The sequence below is a fragment of the Plectropomus leopardus genome, chromosome 23 (assembly GCF_008729295.1).
Source record: "Plectropomus leopardus isolate mb chromosome 23, YSFRI_Pleo_2.0, whole genome shotgun sequence".
Lineage (NCBI taxonomy): Eukaryota > Metazoa > Chordata > Actinopteri > Perciformes > Serranidae > Plectropomus > Plectropomus leopardus.
This window is the reverse complement of record NC_056485.1, coordinates 8,302,304-8,326,040: the sequence shown is the minus strand read 5'-3', so window position 1 is coordinate 8,326,040 and position 23,737 is coordinate 8,302,304. Positions and strand designations below refer to the sequence as shown.

Genomic DNA, 23,737 nt, shown 5'->3' with positions numbered 1-23,737 from the left:
ATTTACAACAAAACCAAACAAAAATGAAGATTTTTTTTCCTGAAATATATTTGAAAAAAGTTCTGAACTTTGAAATGAAATCTAGTTTGAATCACAAGGCATAGTTTGGATGCGTGTCAGACTTCTGTGATAGTAATGCTTTTGAGCGAGTTAAGGCCCTGACACACCAAGCCGACAGCTGGCTATTGTTCAATGTTTGGCGATCACAGTACATCCTTCACCTGCCCCGTTGGACCTCAGAGGTGCTAGTCTGCTTTTTTCCGGCCAACTCAACATGCTGAATCAAAGTCCTTCGGTGAATGAATTCCCGATTGGCAGTTCAGCTCAGCACACGAGAAGAGAAACATAACTAAAGGAAGTAAACAAGCAGCTAAAGATAAGAAGGAGTGAGGTTAAAATAAACTTGTTATTTAAGATTGTTTTTTTTAGCCATGGAGTTCTTTAGCAGAAAAGTTTCCTAATAGTTTGTGTTGTTGTTTACTGGCACACGGTATATATACTTTTTTATTTCAACAGTGGATTATATTCTTAATGTGCTAACAGGCTAACTAGCGTGAAGACAATCTTCCTGACTCCCTTTTTAAATGACAATTAGAGACTATCACTGTCTGCTGGTATGAAGAAATATTTCCTTTAATGCAGGCGCAGAACAAACGTGTTGGTTGACCGTCGGCTGTAGTCTTTGCGGTGTGTTCATGTGCAACTTTTTGGCAGAGATGCAGGCTACACGAGGCGACACAGCAGGGGGCTTTATGTCACCGCTAGTTTTCTGATGTTGGTTTGGTGTGTCTGGGCTTTTAAACATTACTGCCAGTTGATTGTCTCTTTTACCGCTACTGTCCCAGCTCCTTCTTTCCCTTCTGTGTTGCAGTAGAAGGCAGCGGGATCAGGGGCATGTCCAAATGAGCCCCATGATTGGTGGAAAGGTAAGACAGTGGTGGGTGCTCTTTGATTTGAGTCACCACCATCAATATTGGTGATGACATGAGAGTCTGAAGCACTAATGTTGCTATATGTTACCACAGCATTTGTATCTAGGACACTGGCATTGCTGGGAGTGATGGTGTTGCTATTGGTAACAGAGGTGAGGATATTGTCTGCATTGGTGTTTGACGTCCCAGCGAGGCCAGAGGAGGGGAAGGTCAGAGCCTGGGGCGGGAGCAGGTTACTGCCTGGGGTGGGTATGAGGTTGGTGGGACGACTGAGAGCCAGACGTTGGGTGAGGAGCTGGTGCTGCAGCCGCCTGTCAGCCCAATCCTCCTGAGGCTGGCGGTGGATTTTCATGTGAGCGTTGCGGGACTTTATTTTATAGAACATCCTGAACAGGGGCAGAGGAAAAACAAGTTTTAAAAGAAGACCTCAAAATGTAAACCATCTGTTAGCTTTCCCCGGAGGCAAATACAGAGAGTTTGCGTTGGAGCTTCCCAGAGAATGACTGGTCTTACTCACTTGCCACACAGCTTGCAGGGGAAGAAGCTGGCCAATGAGGGCACAGGAACCGCCTCCTCCAGTCCAAACTGTCTCTCCACTGGCTGACAGATGGGCGGTATCTATGAAAACAGGACCAATTGTAAGCAACCATGCCGTGGTTGGCTTGTTGAGCTGCATTCCTCACAAGGTAAAAATGTAAGGCTAAACTGATTACACAAGACTTCTATTACAACTATTCTATTCTATGTGTAATATCTGTCAGATAAATCACCACACGACAATAAAAACTGGAAAAAGGAGAACATCAGAACTAAAGCAAAAGGCTGATAATAAAATACATCCTAAAGAAACATCAGTGATAGTTTGAACACTAAATTCCCGACTGCTTCTTTCAGGTGTTTCTTACATTTTTCTGCTGCTCCATTACTGCATTTCTGCTCTCTTCCTCCTTCTGTTTCTTCTGCTTGTCCTGGAGCCTCTTGCTCAGGTAGTAAAATTCAACACACTGGCACATGGTCTTTTGCCTCACCTGCAACATTCAGACACAAACACACATAGTTAATACGTGGAACTCAAAAATCTAACTTTTTTCCATATCTGCCTCAGCTTTATTGTAAGTATATTAGCCAACACATCTCAAATACATAATAGGGCTGACACATTCTGTTGCGCTATTACACTATTAACAGACATACCCAGTCTTTTATTGACTCAGTGAGTCTGCAAGTGATAATTTCATGAATCAAGTTGCAACATGAGGCCCTTTTCACTGTGCACAATGTGTGATGGAGGCGGTGGTGCACTCTCAATGCTCTAATAGTTGCGTGAGATTTTATCAAGACTGCACTTTTATCTGTGCACTTTGTTGTACAACTGCTCTCCCCTGTGAAGTGCAGGGCGTGTCACCAAAAACCAAAAGACCACAGGCAAGGAAAGGAGCAGTCCTCACTTCACCTTTCTGTAGTGATCCTGCACACAATGTGATTTTCCATTTTCAATTCTATGTGTTGATTTGACCTTCAGAAATGGAACTAAATCTGATAACAAAATTCACCAGAATGTGCATTGTTACAGCGATGCACAAACATGAAGTACATGTCACATTTAAGCTAGGACAAAAAAGAAGAAAACATTTAAGTAAATGCAGCATGAGCACAAGCAATGAATACCATTTTCTGTATGAGCGAAAAGTCTTTTCCGTAAGTTCCCAGAGCTGCACTGAAGAGACTCTTTTCACTGTCTGTCCAGCAATCACTACCTGCAGAGAGAGAGAGAGAGGAGGGCAAGGGGAAAAACAGTTGATAAATACATGTATAGGACTGACTTACTACTTTACACACATAACACAGTTTCCCAGGACACACACACGTTATTAAACTACATTCAGCAACCTTCAGACAATCAAACAACAGGGAGCCATTCAGGGGGTTAAGAGCTAGAGGGGAGTCCAGGAACATACCAGGGATTTTAGACATCCAAAATGTTGTTTAGTTGTTGTCAGGGGGGCCCAAAACCTTTAATAGCACCTCTGTCTACAGAAATGCACCCATCTGAGTGAACACTAGTATGCAGAACAATGTCTTTTCTGTATTTTACATGGTGGATTTAAATGCACCAAAGAAACAAAGAAAGAGAGAGAGAGAGAGAGAGAAGTTGGCATGCGATGAAAGTTGCAACTTTAGGCTTCTACAAAGGCTACTATTGTACATACAGTGGGAATGGTGACTCCTTTGCTGACTCACATTTTGACAAGCAGACAACTATTGGTTTCTGTAAAGAAACACTAAATTTCATTCACTGCAACATATTTTAATTCATTTAACGTCTCTACCTGTTTCTGTCTTTGCTAAATATGACAAAAGTAGCAGGTGGAGCCCATAAGCCAAAATGTGATCTGAATATCAGGTGATAATTTAGGATTAAGCCTTTAACCCTTTGAAACCTGGAATGACATCACTTTTCTTTTGCTGCTTTCAGACACCTTTTACAAGTATTTAAACCTTTTTACGCTGAGAAAATTGGTATAATTTCTTTTTAAAAAACATAGGGGGCAATGCTATGAGCAACCTGGTAAGGAATATTTCACAAATTTCAAGAAATTAGTAGGTTTAGAATAATTTTTAAAAAATTTGGGAAAAATGTCTTGGTAAAAAAGAAAAAGGCCTGGGGAAAACTATATGTATAATAATCATAATAACATACATGAAATTATGTTACAAAATTATTATTTTATTATTATGCACTTTTTTTCATGTAAATTCTTTTTTGTTTTATGAAAAACGTTATTCCTTAAAAATAAAAATAGGTAATTTTCTAATACTTTTTACTTCTTGCTAATTTATTAGTCATTTCATCTTTTGTTGCTTATTGCCTTCTTCCCATTTTTTGAAGAACTTGCTCAGGTTTATCAGGCATAGGAAACCCAGGAGGTAAAGTAAGGCTGAGGGTTACCAGAGTAGTGGTAGTCTCCTGCTGGCGAGGGCTGAGAGAACAACAGCATCTCCAGTGTGACCTGCACAGGAGAGAGAGATGGAGGAGGCAGACAAAAGACAGATGAGGCATGCAATGGCTCTGAAGAGAATTAACTGGACATGAATGAGTGAGGAAGAAAGATGGAAAGAAAGAAAGAAAGAAAAAGAAAGAAAGAAAGAAAGAAAGAAATGACAGAGAGAATGCGTGTGTGAATAATGATGCATGGAAGTGAGTCACAGTGGATGGAGGAATGATGGCAATGATGAAATGACTGCATGATGAAACAATTAGTGAAGTATAAAGAAAAAAAGACAATACTGTTACTCCCTGTCACTGCTTACCATTGTGTTCCCCTGACAGGAGTGCAGACAGTGCAGAGCCAGCTCTGTGTTACTGCCCCCTCCTGGTAAACAGCTGGAACTACACATGGACAACAGCTTCTCGACTGTACATGGACACAAACAAAAACGAGCCGTTTTTAGCAGAGGGCTATCTAACATTTCTCCACAATACACTTCATTATAGTACTACAGTTTGATTAATCCTTCAGCTGGATGCTGTAGTTTTGACCCTTGACCTTCACTGCAATGTTGAAGAACTGAGAACTCACTGGCATTTTCTGTGCAATTATTACTTTAAGGCTGGTCTATTCTTAAAGGGACAGTTCGCCCCAAATCAAAAATACCTATTTATCTCTTTAGCCGCAGTGCTATTTTCTCAATCTAGATTGTTTTGGTTCAAGTTGCTGAGTGTTGGAGATGTTGGCCGTAGAGACGTCTGCCTTCACATGAATGTAATATAACAAAAAAATTTATTAAAAAGATATACATTTGAAAAATTCAACAGAAATGTCTCTTTACAGAAATCATGACCTGGTTACTAAATATAACCCACAGACCTTTTATGAGCAGTTTCATGTAGAAATTATTTTCTTTCTACTGAACTACACCTGCAAACCGTATTGCAGAGCAGAAGGAAGTGTGCAACTACTCATGAACGAGAGGCTCGTGCTTGTAACAGCGTGAGATGTAAACATTTTGGCAGACAGAAAATATCTCCTACTTGAAACTGCTCACAACAGGGTCTGTGGATTATCTTGAGTAACTGGGTCATGATTTCTGAGACACTGTTGTTGAGTTTTTTGAATGTATTTTTGTAAAGCAATTTAGATAGATAAAGAGCGCTGCAGTTAGAAGAAAAACACGTATTTTGGATGTTGAGCTGAACTGTCCCTTCAAATTTGGGGGTTAGAAGGCTGTATTTTAGCATTTACCTTTGTCCTGTAACTTGGTATTCTCCTCCAGCTTGTCTAATGGTTTCCAAAGCAACTGTTCCCGAGGGGATACCTCCTCTGGTGACCACACCCTTGACCCTTCAACATCCACAAAGCAGGGAGGAAGCTCTGCCTGGAAATCATGGCCGATATTGACATACCTGGACAGAGGGAAAGAAGAAAGTTGGAAAGTGAATAAGATAAAGTGAAAAAAGTTTTACCTAACAGAGTGGATCTACAAAAAAAAGAAGCTTTCAACATTTTACTTACGGTAACACAGCACACTCATCCTCCTCTGCTCCACATACTGTGTTCTCGTCTCTGTGATTCAGAGAAGAGATGGAGGAGTAGAGCCCCGGCCCCCTACGAACTGGATTGAGGAGCGGTTGGGGAGTGTACCGTCCCCTCCTCTGACCTCTGCTGGACTGAAGGATGCTGGGGAATGGAGTTCCGGTGTAGACTGGAGAAGCTTGTAGCTGTAAGAGCCCGTGGAAAAACAATTTTAGATAAAATCTTTGCTGCATTGGGTTGCATCATAGTCAAACACAAAAGGCTGAAAAAAAACGTGATGCTTGTACAACTTCATTCGAAAAACTTAAGTATTTAGATAATGACCAGACAAATATTTTGGTAGTTTGCAGGCATCTGCACACATCTGTCCTCGAAAAAATGAGGCCTAACATGTTTTTTCCAGTTTTTGTGTATCAAATACAGAGATAAGTCCATGACATATTTAGCCTGGCACGAAAGCAAGAGAAACAGCTCGCCTCGCTCACCTCACAGGTGAATAACATGCCAGTCACCCACTCCAAATCTGTCTCCTACACACAGCGCACCTATTCAACATGTCTAAAAATAAAAACCCAGATTAAGACTGTGGTTTTAGAGGCAGAAATGCAGTTGGAGCTATCGTAATTTCTCGACAAACAACCATGTCGGCCCACAGCTTCTGCACAGCTTCTCCGGCTGTAGCGAATTTCGCCTCCTCCTAAAAACTCTGTTGATGGAGGAGTGATGACATTGTGCAAACCTGGCAAACCCACTGTGAAAGTGTGGCCTCTGACATGCAGTGGATATTCATGAAGGATTTTTTTTTAAAAGTTTTTTATTATTCCTCTTTTTTCTCTTAATAAACTCATTAATCCCATACTTACACATTTTTGTATGATATTAATAGATAATTAGGGCCTGGATACTTCCTGCAAAAGCTGGAGGTTCAAACTGTCAACGGGATTGTTCTTCCTGATTAACTAATAGAGAGCTAAAAGGAAAAAAAGCTAACAGAGTCTGCAGCCATGCTAGTGGATCTGTGAGGAGGTACAGCATTAGCATAGTGCTAACATCAGCAAGCTAACATGCTCACAGTGGCAATGATAACATGCAGGTATAATGTTTACCATTATCCACAATCCTAGTCCCGCATGTAAACATGCTAACAGTCTTTGTGTATCTATTCCATGGCTTGTTCTGTATATTTTTCTTGTCTTAAAAATGTTAACATGCTAAGAATGCTAATTCACACAATGCAGTTATTTGGTAAGAAACAAAAGTACAAAAAAAAAACTGAACAAAATTTGGCTGCAATTACACTAGACAGCTAGTAGAAATTAAGCATCAAATTTGTTTTCTTCTCATGATTGTAGTGGCCTGAGGGTAGTAGGGAGGGGGTGGCGCAAAACAGGGGAGGCACTTATATATATATATTTATATTATAGATATTTTATGCACAAGGTATAAAATTGTGTATTTTGATTAGGAAAGGGACGCTAAACTTTAAATGGTTGTATTTTGTATTTTTTTTTTAAATACCCTCAGAACCCCAAAACCCATAAGTGGGTTTTAAAGGTGTGTTTTCTTTAAAAATCTCCAAAATCAGACCATTTAATCAAAGCCAGAAACTGTTTAATATTTATGGTTGGGGGAAGACAATGCATTTTTCCTCAGTTGCTCAGGGAAACTCAAGGAAAATATATGTGGCTCCACGGAGGGTGATGCCAAAAAAAAAAGGTCTCACTTCAGCCACCCCTCTACACAGGCAAAGCCTTTTCCCACAAGTGCCAATGTTTCTTTAAATTTGCTCAAATTGTTTCCTGTGGTGAAAAATTGTTGAAGTGTTATACTGTACCTGTAGCTGCGATTGGTTCATAGTGACTGGTCCGTTCTTTACTTTCTGGGTCACAGTGTAAGGGGCTATTTTTTCTGCAGCCTCGTGATGTTGACTGGAAAGGTGAGATGGACGAGAGGGAAGATGGAGAGATGAAGAACTGGAGGGACAAAGGGCTCTGGATGGATGGAGGGATGAAGGATGAGAGGCAGAAGTGACGAATGCCGCTTCTGGGGAAGGAACAAGGGGGACTGGAAAAATGAGAGGGGGTGGGGGACAAGAAGAATGGATGTCAATGCTCCATGATGAGATGTAAAAGTGCTTGATCATTTTGAGAGTGGCAGACAAAACAAGACAGGAAAAAGTCAGCCGCATCACTGTTATCAGTGTAGACCGGAAAACGTTACTCCACCAGACACTGACAGAATCGGTTTCTTATTTGAAAACACTAATCAGTTCTTGTGAAAACCCATTTATGAAGCCAAAGCACACATTCAGTAGTTTTGGACAGGTTGCTGGTTATCACGTCAACGTTATTCTTTTTCACATGGTGTTAAAGAATACAAAAGATGTCTCTACAAAGGGTTTTATGTGTGAAAACACAAAAAGTGAAAATGTAATTTGCATACAAGAAATGGGAAATTTCACAAGCTTACCTACAAAAACCCACGTCCCGTAAATTTACATGTAGGTATCAACCTGTGGTTTTTTTTTTCGTAAAGGGGCGGAAATAAAGTTCATTCAAATTATTTCATGTTTAACCAAAGTAGCCTGTTTCACTCTTTTTTTCTGTCCCAGTCATGAAACCCTTTGGATAAACTTTTAACAATTTCATTCTTACTATCATACTTTCATTCACAAAAATTCACACACCGTGCCTTACCTGTGACGTTGTTTCCATAGTCACTGCCATGAGAATGTCTCAGGGCACCTTCGATGATGCCAGAGTCGCCTGATGACTGTGGAAAGCCGTGTGAAAGCAGCGGAAACTTCCAAATCATCCCAGAGGAATGGATAGACGGGAGAGACTGAAGATGGGAAGTGAAAAACTGGAGTGTACCAAGCGACTCTCCCCCCTGGGACACTGAATGTCCGGTGTCCCTGAACGCACTGGGAGAGTCCATTTTGGAGGGCGAGTGGGATGGAGGCGGTAGTGGTGTGGGGGGAGGACTAAGAACTGAAGAGATGATGTGAGATGATGTGGGAGGAAAGGGGAAGGATGGAGGAGAGGGGTGAGCGGGTGAGGACGAGGAGGAGGGAGGCAGGTAGGCATCTGAATCAAAAGCACAGCTGTGCCTTGACTTGACCAATCCGGGACCTTCTCCTCTCCCTACTCCAAATTGCCAGATCTGTCCTGAGGAGTCCCCACTCGGAATCACAGGCAATCTCCTTTTTCGCTGGGAGAGAAACGCCTCAGAGAAGGAGTCCAGTTTCTGTGTGTACGTCCCACTGTTGATGCCGACAGGTGATCGCTGCGTTAGACACCCTGAGGCCAAAGCGTCTCCTGTTCCTCTCCACCTGCGCTCCATAGTCTGACTCGAAGGGGAGACACTCAGCCAGTGTTCCTCCAGCTCTGCTGACTGAAGCTGATCTTCACCTGACCCACAGCTGGACCCATAATCTTCTTCTCTTCCTAAATAATTATCACTCACTCTTGAATAATCGGCACTGCTGTCGCTGAAGCTCCCCACGGCAGCTCTGTCATAGGAAGTAGTTTGTTTAGTAAAGTGACCAACGTTAGCCTCCCTGTTGTAAACTCTTTGCCCTTTAGCTTCGCAGCTAACGTGTGTAAAATTATTATAGTTTGCTCTGAGTTTTCGTCTGACTCCTTCCTCACTACCACAATTCACCATGTAAAAAACATCATTTGTGTTTCCGTAGCAATCGTCTTTTCTGTAAAAATCATCTGCAGTGCTTTCACAACTCTCCCCGTCCTCCCAAGCTTCCTCTTTTTTGCTACTGCCACACCATGTGTCAGAGAAATGGCTGCCTAACCCGGTTTCTCTGTCAAGATGGCCTCCCAAATTAGCATCTCCATCCAAACCACTACCACTTGTGTTTAGGAAGCCTCTGTCAGCCCCACTGCTCCCCCGCTTTCCTCCAGAGGAGGTGCTTGAAGCCGGGAAGGAGTTTGTGGATTCCTCCCCTCTACTTTCATATTGCTCCAGAGGGTTCAGGGTAGGCTGGGAGGACAGGTATCCCACTTCGGGGCTTTGATGGCTGGGCAAGGTGAGGTGAAAGGACTGGCGGTGCCGATGGTGGTGGAGGTTGGGAAAGGATTGGGTGAGTGAATGGTCATCCATGATGGCTCACTGGGTGTAGCTAGAGTGCCTACAAGAGACATATAGAAACATAATGTAAGTATACATTAACAAAAAACAAATTAATTTCAGAACATTGGCACAGGGATGCAAACACAACAGCAACAGGCAAAAAACTGCAGAGCTACACAAAGTCAAATACACTGCAACGGCATATAACCATGTGGTGAAGCATACATGGGGCTCTAAGTTTGCTCCATCTGTCAGTCTAACAAGTGGACCTACACAAAACAAATGAGGTGTAAGAAACAATATTTATTAATTACTGTTTTTTTTTATTTTCCAGAACAAAGTATTATTAATACCAGGGATATGTAAAAAAAAAAAAAACAACAACTTGGGGGCCAGTTGCTTCTGGTATTATATGGTATTACTTTTAGTAATCATATAATCACATACAGATTAGAAATCGCAACTGTTTCATAGTCTGTTGATGACGGTTTCAACTCCTGAAAGAGGTGTCCATCGCTGTCAACACTTTTATGCCTCTTTGTTTGTTTGCTTGTTTATTGCCTCATTGTAAAAATAAACTAGTTCTGCCTGTCTGCCTAGTTCCTACTTGGTGCAGGTCTACAACTGTATATTAGTCCTTCCATGAGTAGAAAAAAAACTGAAAAAATGCAGCAGGATCATGCTTGATTAACCAACACTGTGTGACTGGCGAAATAAACTGTGAAAGACATGTCACAGGCTGTTTGAAATCTATCTGAAGACCATGACTGGCCCCCTGGCTGGACTTAAGACATGCCTGATTTGTACTTTGCAGAATACTTGGTGGTTATTATTTACTGACAGGTGAGCATCCGTATTCCCCTGTATGCCCAGCTAATAAACATTTAAATCATATACAGGTACTCAATATTCAATGTCAAGTGCTCACAGGAAAGCACGAGTTTCATTTCGTGCACGCAACGCAATTATCGTTTCTGCTTTCAAATGTAGTCCAATAGTTGCGTGTTACTGTCATTTATGTCAAATACAAAGTCACAGAGCAGCGCTGGAAGTGGCTAGCAAGCAAGATACACAGATGACTAGCTAGGTTAGCAAAATAGCACAAAACGTCACTGTTAGCCTAACGGTAACTGCTGGCATGAAACTCGGTGAAAACACAAGTTTACCTGTCTGCCGTTTGAGCGTTTTACCCTCATATTTTCCTGTGTTATCTCGTTTCATGACCACGATACTTAGTCTTTTTCCTTCATTAAATTTGTAAATGTTGACACTCGCTTTGACACGAGAGAGGCGGAGGCTTCGCATAATTTGCGAGGCTCTGTGCTACCTGAAGGTCTAGGTCCTGACAGGTGAGTAGATTTTTTTTTTTTTTTTTTTTTTTTTTTTTGCTCAGTGCAATTCAAATGACACTAGAACTCTTTCAGGAGCACATAGCTGTAAAACTAGTCAAAAAACTCTTTATATACATTATCTGATGTTCTGTCTGTTTTTATACTTCCAATTGTGTCCTTCTTTTAAGGTTTAACCGGCTTTCTTCTAATTATGCCATCTCACTGCACCCTTTTCTGCAATGGCACCTGCCTGGAGAACAAGCATCACCTACTACTTATCTTGATTTATCAACTCAGTATCTGAAAAACTACATTTGCAGTACATTTGGGTGGAAACTCGACTATTAACAAGAAAAAATGCCAATAGGCAAGTTGTTTGGATCACTGTTAGCAGTATTGCTAACAGTGATCCAATGGACCAGTGTGTAGGATTTAGGGACCTCTGTTGACAGAAATGGTGTTTAGGCTAATATACATTATTGTGTTAATTAGTGTATAATCTCCAAAAACAAAGAATCATATGTGTATTAGCTTAAAATGAGCTATTCTTTAAAGGGCATGGGCCCTCTTCTGTGAAGCCTGCAATGTTGCATTGCCATGTTTCTACAGTAGCCCAGAAAGGACAAATCAAACACTGTTAAATTACCTGCAGGCCGCCATAGGTGCTCTACACACTTGGAAAGGGAAGGTGAGGGGTATAAGCTGGTTGAAATTTGCAGCCTCACTGCTTTACGCACGCTGGACCTTTAACTAGTAGCTGCTCAACAGTCCTTTCACTGTGCGCCATACCGAAACATATCATCCATCAGAGTCTATAACAACAGAGGATTAACTACATAACAAAGACCAGAGAGAATTGCAAGTATTGGCAGGTGAGATACTTGTGCTTTGCAGACAGACCTAAACACTGTAGTTTGAATAATATAATTTAAATGTTAATGTATTAGAAGATATTTACAGCAGTAGTATATCTAAAAATCCTAACTGGGTCACAGAATTTGGTGCAAAACTGGCCCGTTCCATCTTTGGGTATCTTCCATAACTCACTGTTGTAATGCACCTTTACCATGACTGCTGGTATGATTCAGTTATTAAGTGCTGAGCAGAATAGGCCACTTTCAAGTAACAAGAGTAGGAAAGAGTTATAACATATCCAAAATCCCCTAGTAGCAACAGAGCATTGCAGGTATTGGAGGTAATTTTTTTCACATTACTTTATGAACTTACAAATCAACATTTCACATTACCACCTGAAATTAATCATGCAGATTGCCGGTTTAAAGTAGTGGCATAGTAGTAGTAAAAGTTTAGCTGTCTTTAGCATAGATATTTCTATTGAGCATTTACAGCAACACAGTCTACTTCACCTGAAGCCATTGGGATTTGATAACCTTCAAAAACAGATTTAAAAAATAGGTGGAAGATTATCATTTGTGACTGGAAATGTCTGCAACATAGTCTAAAGAAAAATGAATGCACACTTACCAAAAAGCTAGAGAGAAGGTACATTTTTCTTGCGAATGCTACGCTGAATGAAACCATTGCTATCTCGTTACTCTCTTTTCTGTTTTTCTTCTCTGTTTTTGCTGTTGGTGACTTCGCTTGCTAGATTTTCACTTAAATTTGTACTTGGACTCGCAGTGTTGGTTGGTTTTTCTTTCTCTCTGTCTTGAAACCACATTCTGCTCTAAATAGGACGGTGAGTGAGTCAGAAAGAGAAAGAGCGACGGAAGATGAGATCAAGAGACAAATACTCTGTATATTTTTTAAGGGTTGTTTTTTTTTACCAGTCCTTGGAGCTTAATTTCCTTTTCACATATGTTTGTCCTCTGTTCATGTTTTCGAGTCCTGTTTGTTCTTCTGATTGTCTTCATCATCCTCTCTGACTTCTTTTTGCTCTTTCGCTCGCCACAGTCTTGAGTGTTTGTCCCAATTATTTCCCCCTTTAGACTTTCTGCGTCTCACATCGTCCTTCCTATCACCCTGTCTATCTCTCTCTCTCTGCTGTGTATCCTTCGACAGAACACACATAAAGCAAAATGGACACACACACACACACACACACACACACACACACACACACACACACAGATACACAAACCGCATACACTGTCTTCTTCACTCACACACACACGCACACACACTCAGACACACTCATTTACTCACTCAGTTACTCACTGAAACACACGTACACACACACACACACACACACAGACACACACACACACACACACACACACAGACACACACACACACACTTTCACACTCACACATACACACTTGCAGGTGTCAGAGGGGACCAGCGGGTAGTGATGCTGCCTCTCTGCCTTTTTGTCGTCGTGGTAACCACATCCTGAGGAAACAAACGCTGACGGATCTCCCTCCTTTCAGCTATCTTTATCTCTCTGCCCCCTCCGCCATCTCTTTGTCTCTCTTTCCGTCTCTTCGCCCGTCCTTATCTCTCTCTCTGTCTCTTATTTGGTCTTTCTCACCGTGTGCCCAACTTTGTTTTCTGTCTCTCTCTTCTTTGTAAACTCTCAGATTTTTTCTTATACATCTAAGCTACTTTTTGTGGTTCTTTTTTCTGCACTGTAAAAATATACAATTAGTTTTTAACTAAAAAAAAGTTAGTGTTTTGTCTGTGTCAAATGTTTAAGTTAACTGAATTTAAGAAGAAAAGTTGAATCCTTACAAAATTATCTCAAATTCAGTCAATTTAAAAATAAAGGCAGCCCAGACACTAACATTTTTAAACAAAACAAATGTTTAATTTCCACAGTGTGTAAGTCTTTCTCTATATCACTGGTGATGTTGAGTTACTGAAGCACCTCGATACTTTTTTACTATGTTTACAAAATATATTAAATCTGAAAAACTTTTTAATCAGCAGTTTTAACACCTTAAATGAAATAAACACATAATTATAATCAGCTTTACATATAAAATACAACTTTAGTTGACTGTAGTTAAGTTATTTGACTGCCTAACACATAAAATAAATAAGTGTGTTTGTGTGAAAAATTCATGTATATATGTCTTTAAGTAAGTGTGTGGAAGTAAGTGTGTACCTGAGTGTGTGAATATACATGTATACATCTTTACAATATATTTTGTAGCTGTTTGTGTGTATGTGTGTGCATGTGTGTCTGTGTGTGTGTGCAGTAGCGTAGATGTTTACCAGATCAAGATTCTCCGACTGAGTCAGCTGACAGGAAATGAGAGAGAATGAAACAGGAAGAAAGACGGCGACAAACGATGAGGTTCAGGGAACCCTCTAAACACCCTGCAGCCCCACCTACTCGCCCACCACACATGGTATAACGGCACCTTTAACATGCCACTAAGGTGTTTTTTACCTTTGTTATGTCATACAACTTCAATAATGTTTTACCCCTCCTCCACACACACACACACACGCACACACACAGGCCTGTTAGTGCAGACGAGACAGGGAGCATCAATCAGTTTGAAAAACATTAGTGCTTTTAAACAATAAAAATAAAAATCCAATTTTCTGTGCCAGCATCTAGCAATATAATATATTATTGTGAAAAGAGTATTAAAATGTTATGCAACAATGTAAAAAAAAAAAAAAATAAAACTCACCCTTAAAAGGGAAAAAAAAGCTTTTTTTAACATATTGGCAGCTTGTTTTATTTTTTTAGTAATCTAAGTGATGCTTGGTCTAACCCTTCCACATGGTATTATTATTAGATAAGCAGAAACCAAAGACATACCCCCTACTTCATAAACATCTTAATCTGGAAGATTATCGGCTACATTACCAGTCATCAGATAAAATTACTATTTTAAAAATAAGTACAAAGCAATAAAAAGTACAGTATTTCCCTCTGAAAATATTTGAGTAAATACTATAAATGTCAAAGTAAATGTAAAAAAACAAAACAAAAATATTCAAAGGAAGTGCCACTGCCCCCAAATTGTACATACACCACTTGAATTGATGCACATCATTGATTTCTAAATCCGAAAGATCGCGTGGATATTGTATCAGAAATGACAATACATAACAACAGTGCAAATGTCCAAAACTGAAAACTATGTCCTTCGTTAACTTAATACTAAACATGCAAGCAGACTGCTGCCCATTTTGTTAAATGTGCAAGTTTAGATCTTTTTTTTGACAATTTTCCCTCATCAAAACAAACATACTTGCGACTCGTGCATCAGAATATAAGACATTAGAGGACTCTTGACTCTTGAATTGTTTGAGAGACGTGACTTTGCCACCATCTGCAATCCGCGTGCAAGCCATCCTCACAAATCACCTTTGTGACACAGAATATTTATTGGTAATAAATCATCAACAACAGTCACTAGTAGTAAATTGAATTCAACTAAGTAACTTCATCACCTTCCGGAGTGGACAGAGAGAAATGGAGAAAAAGTGCGTCTCTGTTCGTGTGCCAGTTTGTGTGTGTGTGTGTGTGTGTGTGTGTGTGTGTGTGTAGGTGATGTTAATGCTGAGGTCACTTACACAGTCTGACTACTTCTCACAGATGGAAACCTCAGCATTAACATGCATAACAGATAATAATGTGGTAACAACCTGTGTGACACTATAACCTCAACATTAGCATACACAAAAAATCTGGCAATAACATACTGATATAATAAATAATGTTTTTTGAGGTCAGTTTAGGCCCATACAGATAACCTCATTGCATTACATTACACTTCCTGCAAATATTTTAAATCTCATGGTCAAAGCAAAGACTTTCAGCTGCTTTAAAACATGTCCCCGAAACCAATCTAAAGTGTATTATCACTGTTGATATCCGAGTCATCTCTACGTTGCTTTGAGTCGGACTTGAGAACCAGGAAGACAATTGATTTCGTGTTTTTCTATATCGTTACACATACAGCCAAACAACATGCCATTTTCTGACAGTGGGTGACATTTTGCAGCTTCAGACTTTTACCAAAATTAGTTATTTCTGAGGCTGTTTTTACATCATTCATGCTGTCCAAACAGAGATTACTTTGTTGAATTCAAAGTGTCAACTTAAAAATCCTCTTTAGGGGGGTTTTAATCCTTCTCATTACAATTTAGTTGCATATTTTAGGGGAAAGAAAGATGCCTTTCCAAGATATTTGATAATTAAGTGCAGGGAATAAAAGGGAGGAAGAAATAAAACCTTTCAAGTGCATTTTTTGCAAAGTTTAGTTCTCCACCGAATAAGGAGTTCAGTTTTGCCCTCAGAGGCCTCAACTGAAATGAAAGTTTTGTTTTTGTTTTTTTTAATTAAAGTGGTTTCTTGTATGTGTACCTAAAATTCAGTACGTTCCACTTTCTTCATGGTCTGCTAATTTGTCTGTGTCTGCTGCATGCATGCATACTTTGTGCACGCATATAATCTTGTGAAAACTAACTGAATAAAAGATGTGTGAATGAAAACATGCAAGGAGCGCGGAGGAGTGTGTACGGGGGAGACGCTTTTCGTTTTCTCTCAAATTCAGCATGAAAACTTGCGGGAGCAGAGGAGGGGGAACGAGAGAAGCAGTTCTGGACTTTTTCTTTCTGCTTTTTTTTCTCCGTCTGTCTTCCGTCACTGAGAAAAGAAGTGATGACTGGCAGGAAGACAGTAACTGAATGGATGAGGGAAAAATGAAGCCACCGAATAATATGAAGAATCGTATATCGCAAAGCACAAAACGGGACATTTTGCTAATGTTTGCCATGTTGACTATCGGCATCTAAACAATGCTCATTCCCCCTTGATTACTATTATTACTATTATGTGACAATTTATGCTGATGCTGTTGGTGTAACAGACTGCACAAACAAGTGCAGCATCAGCTAAAAAGTATTGTATATTGTATATATCATTGTATAGGAAATACTGAACAGACAAAGCTGAAATTTAACCAACCTGCTCATCACAAAAGAAGTACGTGAAAGATTCCTTTTCAATATTTTTCAATGCCTTTTTTAAACATACAGTTAAAGGAAAGAGGGGTTAAATTTAAGAGATTTATTCCAAAACACGTCTTAAAAAAAAGGGGAGGTGTGTCAAGTAGACAGACCTTTCAATGTTTGGTGTTCTCTGCCAGAAAATTTTGGGCGTCAAACTTTATTTCTCTCCATTTTTGTGAATTTTTACTCACAAATTTATGGTGGAAATCTCTCTTTTTGCACCTATTTTAGGCCATAGGACAATTCCAATTCAAAATATAAAAAAATCAATGGAATGTAATCCTGTAAGGCTCTCTGGTATTCTTCATTACTTTCTAGTAAATCAACTTTTGTCATTTGATGTTATTCCTAATGAGTCTACATATATGTAAGCACGATTTATTCTTCCATCCTCCTTTGTGTGTGTTGTTTGGAGAAGTAACCGTTACATGTGCATGCGGCACCAATTCACATCAATTTATTTTAATCAATATATAAACCGCTGGTCTTATGTAGCTCATATGTGTTATTACATTCACAGAGAGAGAATGGAAAACTTAGATAAGAAAAAACGTTGTCAACAATTTGTTAAAGTTACTGATCGGCGCATGTTTTGGAGTCATTTTTGAATCCGTAGGCTAGGGGGATTTTTTTTTAATAGTTTACTGTACTTTTCTCGAACAGTAAACATTTGGTTCTTCTGTATTTACATTCCAATGTGTATTTTACTAATTGTTCAAATAAACCTTCCTCGGAGCATTCTTATTTGTTAGTTCTTGGTTCAAGCTTTTTTTTCATAATATTTTTAACAAATTATGCTTTTGAAAAGTAATTAGGACAAATTTGGCTATTTCAAAACATTGCGGGTACACGTCCCCAGAATCCCATGCAATAACGACACCTATGAGGATTAGTGTTTTAGTCACATAGACATGCAAACAACAATGCACACAGTGTGCAGAAAAGGGTTGCAGGAAAGTTCTAAAAATGGCTGTATTGTTAGCTAATTTAACTAAAAAATAATAAGGCTGAAAATATTTTCAAGATCTGATACTTTTACAAAAGAATAAATGTGGGCCTGAAAATAACAGCTTGACGAAGCTTTTGTATGTAAAACACAACAACAGGCCAGAGTTTTTCAGAGACACTGTAGCGCTCACATGTGAATGTAATTCTTCACACTTCTAAAGATGCTACAGGCTTCTTTCATGTAAAATCAATAGTCTTCACCACAGGTGGAGCCACATAAAAGTCCATAAATTGAAATAGAATAACTACAGTACATTGCGGCACTTGTTTTTGTTTCAAAATATGTGCTTCCATGGTGGATATCAAGGGGCATTCAAACATTGCCAATTTACATTTCTTATTGATCAATAAAATGTGCCAAAAGTTGGGTATCTAATCTAAAACACATTGTAGTACTGTTGTTTCCCAGACCCACAATTCAGCTATTAAAGAGCTAAGAAAGTTATCAATCTTGGTTTGAGAGTGACCAAACAATCTCTACACGAGATTATTCATAAGCAGCGAACGCATAGTGTTCCAGCTACAAATTTTCTGACGCATCATGTTATAGATGTGCATCAGTAAAGTTCAAATTAATGGCAACTCAACTATCATATCCATCAATGTGGTTAAAGTCTGTAAATGTCTTGTAATAGAGTCTGATATCCCACACACACACACACACACACACACACCGGCGCAGAATGATACTAATAGTATGACACTTTCCGTTATTGTATTTTTTCCAAGTGTTACTCTCAGAGGTCACAGAGGTCATCTGAAGGTGAACTAGGAGACAAGTTTTAGGAATGTTTAAACAGTGTTCATAATAATAATGGATTATACATGTGCAGTGTTGCAAATTTATAATAAAAAGGAATATTATATATTTTTGCACTAGGAAAAAAACATTTATGTAATACTATTATAAATGTTGAATTGGCTGCTAAAGCACGAAATATGCCATAATTCTGGTGAGTGGTTAACAATGAAATAAATAATGCCATTAAAGATCACATTTTTGCACTCATTGGAATAAAATTAATTCAAGACGATTTTTTTCCAGAGATAAACACCAGTGAAACTAAAGGTTATAACACATTGTCGTCATTTTGCTTGTGATATATCCACCTTTGTTCTATTGTTATTTTATAACATAAATCTGGAGTTCACAGATCAGGATATTTGAGAATGTCAAATTGCAAAGAGCAAAAAATGGAGTTGCTCAAGACCGGAGCTGTGCAATTATTACTATTCACCATGAAGGGTCAACTCTTATTCATGATGAGGATCATTAGAGTTTTCATGTTAAATGACAGCAAAACAAAACCTGCAGATGAACCTAACCTTTAAAATTATTAAATGCTACTTTACTGTTTTTTTATAAGTAATTATCTTCATGAATAGGTTTTGTGTGCCGCTATGCCATTCTTTAACCAGCAAATTATATCACTATTTTTGAAAATGTTGCATAATGGAAAAGAGTTCATCCTTCAAGGCACAATGCAACAAACTGAGCTCAGAAAAATGTCTTTAATGTTTTTAAAGGATTTGTTTAGCTTGTTTTCAGCGTAAACGTATCAGCCTAACAATTCCTGTATTCTATCTAACTACAATTGCTGTATTCATAATAAATCAAATCAACGGTGAGGAGGCAAAATCTTGTATTCACATCTACCCACAGTCTGCCTGCTTATAATTAGAATGATGTATTTCATTATTCCAAGCTGATGGATATCGCTGACCTCTGTGCTCACTCTGCATTACTTGTGCTTTTCTATTCTTACACTTGACTATGATTACACTAACACTACTGTAAAGTAATAAAGCAAATAGGAAAAAAATATTAGAGTGGCTAGCATTTTATTGTATTATTTTTTACAGCTTGAAATGACACCGGGCGTAACACAAATTGTCCTAAATTAAGTGCAAATAAAAAGCACAAAATAGTAGATTTCAGAAAATGTACTCTCTTTCATTGACACATCTAATTCATCAGTGCGGCTGCTTGGTGAGAAGTTGGATACCAATTTGAGTGGCGATATATATTTTTATATTATATTATATCATATATTTTTTTCTAGATTTTATGTTCCACACACTCAATGTCTTTGCAAAAACAGCACCGTAAACATAAAAGAACATTGCAGGGCCGTCAAAATCCATTATCGCTTTGTTTGTTGGGCTACTTGATATGCTGGGAAACTGAACTATATATTTTCACATTCATGTGCTAATTTTTTATGTACACCATAACGGTTAACGTTGTGCTGCCTGTCTCTTTTTGTCTACTCTCTTTCTTTGCACTGGAACTGAGGTACCATGCTGTACGAAAACAGTTACCACCAATGATGCTGTGTGGCAATAATAATAAAGTATTAAGTAGTATCCAGTATCATCTGCAACAATGCCGCTCAGAAGTACCAATCATGGGAAAAATAATAGTCAGTCTCAAGGCCCTGAGTGTCTACATGAGATGCTATGGATTGAGGGAGGCCAGAAAGAGGCCCATACATTTCCATGGTGGAGAGGGGAGACACTGGCACAGCGCGTGGCACAGTAAAAACCACTGTTGTATATCTGAGGTAGTGTTTGTCAAAAAATGTGTGCGGGAGAGCATGTGGAAAAAAAGGTTAATTGGCCTGATGGGATGAATATTTAGCTTTCTAGCCTTCATAGGAAATGCCAAACAATGCACATGAGCATAAGCACACCAACCCCATCTTGGTGTAGCATCATCATGCTGTGCAGATTTTCTGCAGCAAGCATTGTAAATCTTGTTTAAAAAAAAGTAAAGCCAAAACTACGAGATGCAGTGGATAAGTCAAAATTCAAAATAAATGAATTCTCTACGTCTATCCGTGGGTTTTACCATTTCTCAACCAATTAAATGTATTTTAAAAAGCTTGTGACAAAACCTCCATTAGATCCTTTTTAAAAATGCAGTGTATAATCTAATTCCTGAAAAACAGCAATTTTGGAGATTATTTTTATTTGGAGATATGTAGCAGGACATCTAAACGCTGCTCAGCCATGGCCTGACTGTTAATTACCAGAGCTGGATCACTTTTTCTTAAAGACAAAAGTGGAAAGTCTGCAACAACAAGAGGTTCAAAGCTGACACAGACCTGTCCACAAAGACTGGAGCCTGTTATTGCTGCCAAAGGCGCCTGTACTTCTTGAGGTGGCACTTGATGGGGCGAATTCTTGTGCATTCATTTAGTTTGTGTTTTAGTCAGTTTGGGGTATTTTGAATACCTTCTGCATGCCAGAGGCCCACTAACTTGATACAGCAATGAATATATCTTTGAATCCACCTTGATTGTGTAGACGTATTAGGCACAGATCAGAAATTTACAGTGATCATATTCAATTTCCTGCTTTCACCCCTCCTTCCACACAGAGCATGGAGGCCCATTCGCAATGTTACCAAAGCCATTAAAACATGAACACCGTTGCAATGAGAAAGTGACTTGACTTCATTCTGATTCATGCTGAGTAGTGCAAATGTTCAATACAGATGTTTTGACTTCGGGCCTACGTTGGCACTGAAGTAAAAGCGGTTGTTGCCCCCGTTCTTCCTGCAGATGTCAAAGGAGGTCACAAACTTGAAGGAGGTTAAAAAATAGCAACAACAGTGCAAAATCGTCCTCTTAGGTTTTGTCCACATCATTTAAGTCAGTTTGGATACAGTATTAGAAATACCTCTTTACCCCAGTACAGCTGCACCACAAACTAAAGCCTCCAAAATGACAATACAGTTAAATAAATAATAAAAACTGACCATTATAAATCCAGAAATTGAGGTAAGGTTAGGGTAAGGGTTTGTTAGGAGTTAGTACACGGATGTTATAGGCTATTAGTTTTAATTAGGTGTTACACATGAGCTGTTAGCATAGATTTGCCAATACATGGTTCCAATGGTTACATCCCAGACTTCAAATTACATTTGGCCCTTAGCTAACAGATCACCTTAATATGTTTAAGTGTACCCGGTTTAGGTGTAACTTGAATTCATCCGATCATATCTTTACAAAGTGTTCACAATCAAGAAAGTCAAGCTTGTGGTTTGAAGCCTCTCTGTATAAGAGCATGTTTGGTGTAAACACGGACAAGTCGTTGCCAACAACACTGAAATGCTACAAAAATTTCAAGGCTTTTAAAATATTAAACAGTTTGTCCCTATGGGAAAAGATGTTTTCAAGGCTGCTCAAGCAATATGGATCTATACATGGACTTATCAATCAGACTTAATAAAAACTCAGTATGAACACATTTTTAGACCAAAATGGTACTTTCAATAAGATGATATAGCTTTGAATTTAATCTGGACTTATCTGCATTTGCATGTATTGATTTGGAAGACATTTGTATGCAAAGCAACTTTCACATCTAATATTCAAACCATGAAATCCCTACAGATGTGCGGCTTCAGTTGTGCCCTTCAAGGTAGTTAAAAGTATGTCTTCCTTGGATAAAATCAAATGTTTCATGATGAAAAAGAATACTCGGGGGGACAGGGGACACAGAAAGAGAATAGAGTGAGGGAAAAAAATCCCTTCTTACCTGTTAAGTTGTCATTAGGATGAGAGATGTGCCTGTGACAGTGAGGTGCATGTGTGTATGGTCGGCTGGTAGGCTGACATGAGTGTGAGAAAAGGGGAGGAGTGACAAATGGTGAACAAGAAAGCGAGAGAGAGATATGTAGTTTCGCCAAAGATGATCGGCCACTGTCGCTGTTTCGGTTGATCTTTCAGCCTTTCATCCACTTTGTCATAATGACACTGTATATGTGTCTGTGTGTGCGTGCGTGTGTGTGTGTGTGTGTGTGTGCGTGCGTGTTACAAGCTGTGTCATAGTGATGCTGGAAACAAGAGAAAAACACCCTAGTGTGTGGCTTCACACACACATACATACACATCAATACAGACATGCACACACTTTCAGTCTGAGTGTTTTTTTTCTCCCCTCTCATTCCTCATTTTCTGTTATGGTCTCTTTAGGTCGGCTTGATTTTAAAGGGCCACACAGACACACACACACACGCACACAAAAACTCTAAAGTTAAACACACACATAAGACCACTGAGAAAACCAAATGCTCAAACGTCACTTTGAAAGTTTGAAGAGTGGTTTGCCCAGGAGCTGTACTGTACATTTGTAGATGATCCGATGTCAGTTCGCGGTATTTATTCGTTTTTTTGCAAAAAAAGAGAAAGAAAGAAAGAGAGAAAGGTTGTTGAGTCCCATTCTAGTTTTGGGGAAAAGTTAAAGTCGGGTAAACTTAAATCAGCGATTTTCTTTCCTAAACATGTTATACATGTTTGGAACAACATGCTGAAAACACACCAAAAGTTTGAAATATGGAGTGCTACATGGATGCCCTATATTTGTACGACACTATCGCCCTGGTTCCCTTTAACAAAAACCCAATAGGTTTATTCCTTAGGTTTTTGAAATATTGCAGTTGAAATTTGAAATATGAATATGTTTTGTTCAGCAAGACAATCTTCATAAATGAACATAGCTTTTATGGTTTTTGAGGAATAAATGCATTTGCCAAAAGTAAAAAGCTAACATTGGGGCTATACAAACCAACTATACACAACTAGCACAACAGGGCTCTAAAGCTGTGCTTGGCACAATGACAGCCTGTAGTCATTTAGCCCATCGTTAGCACAAGCTTTTTAAAAACACATTTAAGTTTTTTAAGATTTTTGAGTAGGGTATCTACATAAGTTTTTTTATACCGTAGAAAAACATCAAAAGTCTCTTAAACTAGTGTTAACCACAGACCTTATATCAGGCATCTAACCAAAAACACATTCATAAAAACCCAGTGATTTGAGACAAGGGTACTCAGAGTGCTAAAATGCTAACTCATTTCTTTAAATGTTTTTGATTTCAGCTCTCTATGCTGTTTCACTC

At 39.0% G+C, this 23,737-nt stretch overlaps 1 protein-coding gene across 4 annotated transcripts; it reads right to left on the bottom strand.

The window, feature by feature from the left end:
* Positions 1-22,458, bottom strand: LOC121962317. Of its 4 annotated transcripts, none has more exons than XM_042512554.1 (11): positions 22,376-22,458; positions 8,164-9,611; positions 7,302-7,531; positions 5,447-5,652; positions 5,177-5,337; positions 4,245-4,348; positions 3,883-3,943; positions 2,601-2,689; positions 1,838-1,960; positions 1,450-1,550; positions 1-1,318 (listed from the first exon to the last, which is right to left on the bottom strand). In XM_042512554.1, exons 2-11 carry the CDS (start codon positions 9,581-9,583, stop codon positions 805-807), a joined length of 3,009 nt encoding a protein of 1,002 aa, XP_042368488.1. In that variant the 5' UTR covers positions 9,584-9,611; positions 22,376-22,458; the 3' UTR covers positions 1-804. The 4 variants fall into 4 exon arrangements, with proteins under 4 accessions (XP_042368488.1, XP_042368487.1, XP_042368490.1 ...); XM_042512553.1 differs by lacking the exon at positions 22,376-22,458 and adding an exon at positions 12,672-12,913; XM_042512556.1 differs by lacking the exon at positions 22,376-22,458 and adding an exon at positions 12,370-12,651.
* Between the last annotated feature and the right edge of the window lie 1,279 nt (positions 22,459-23,737).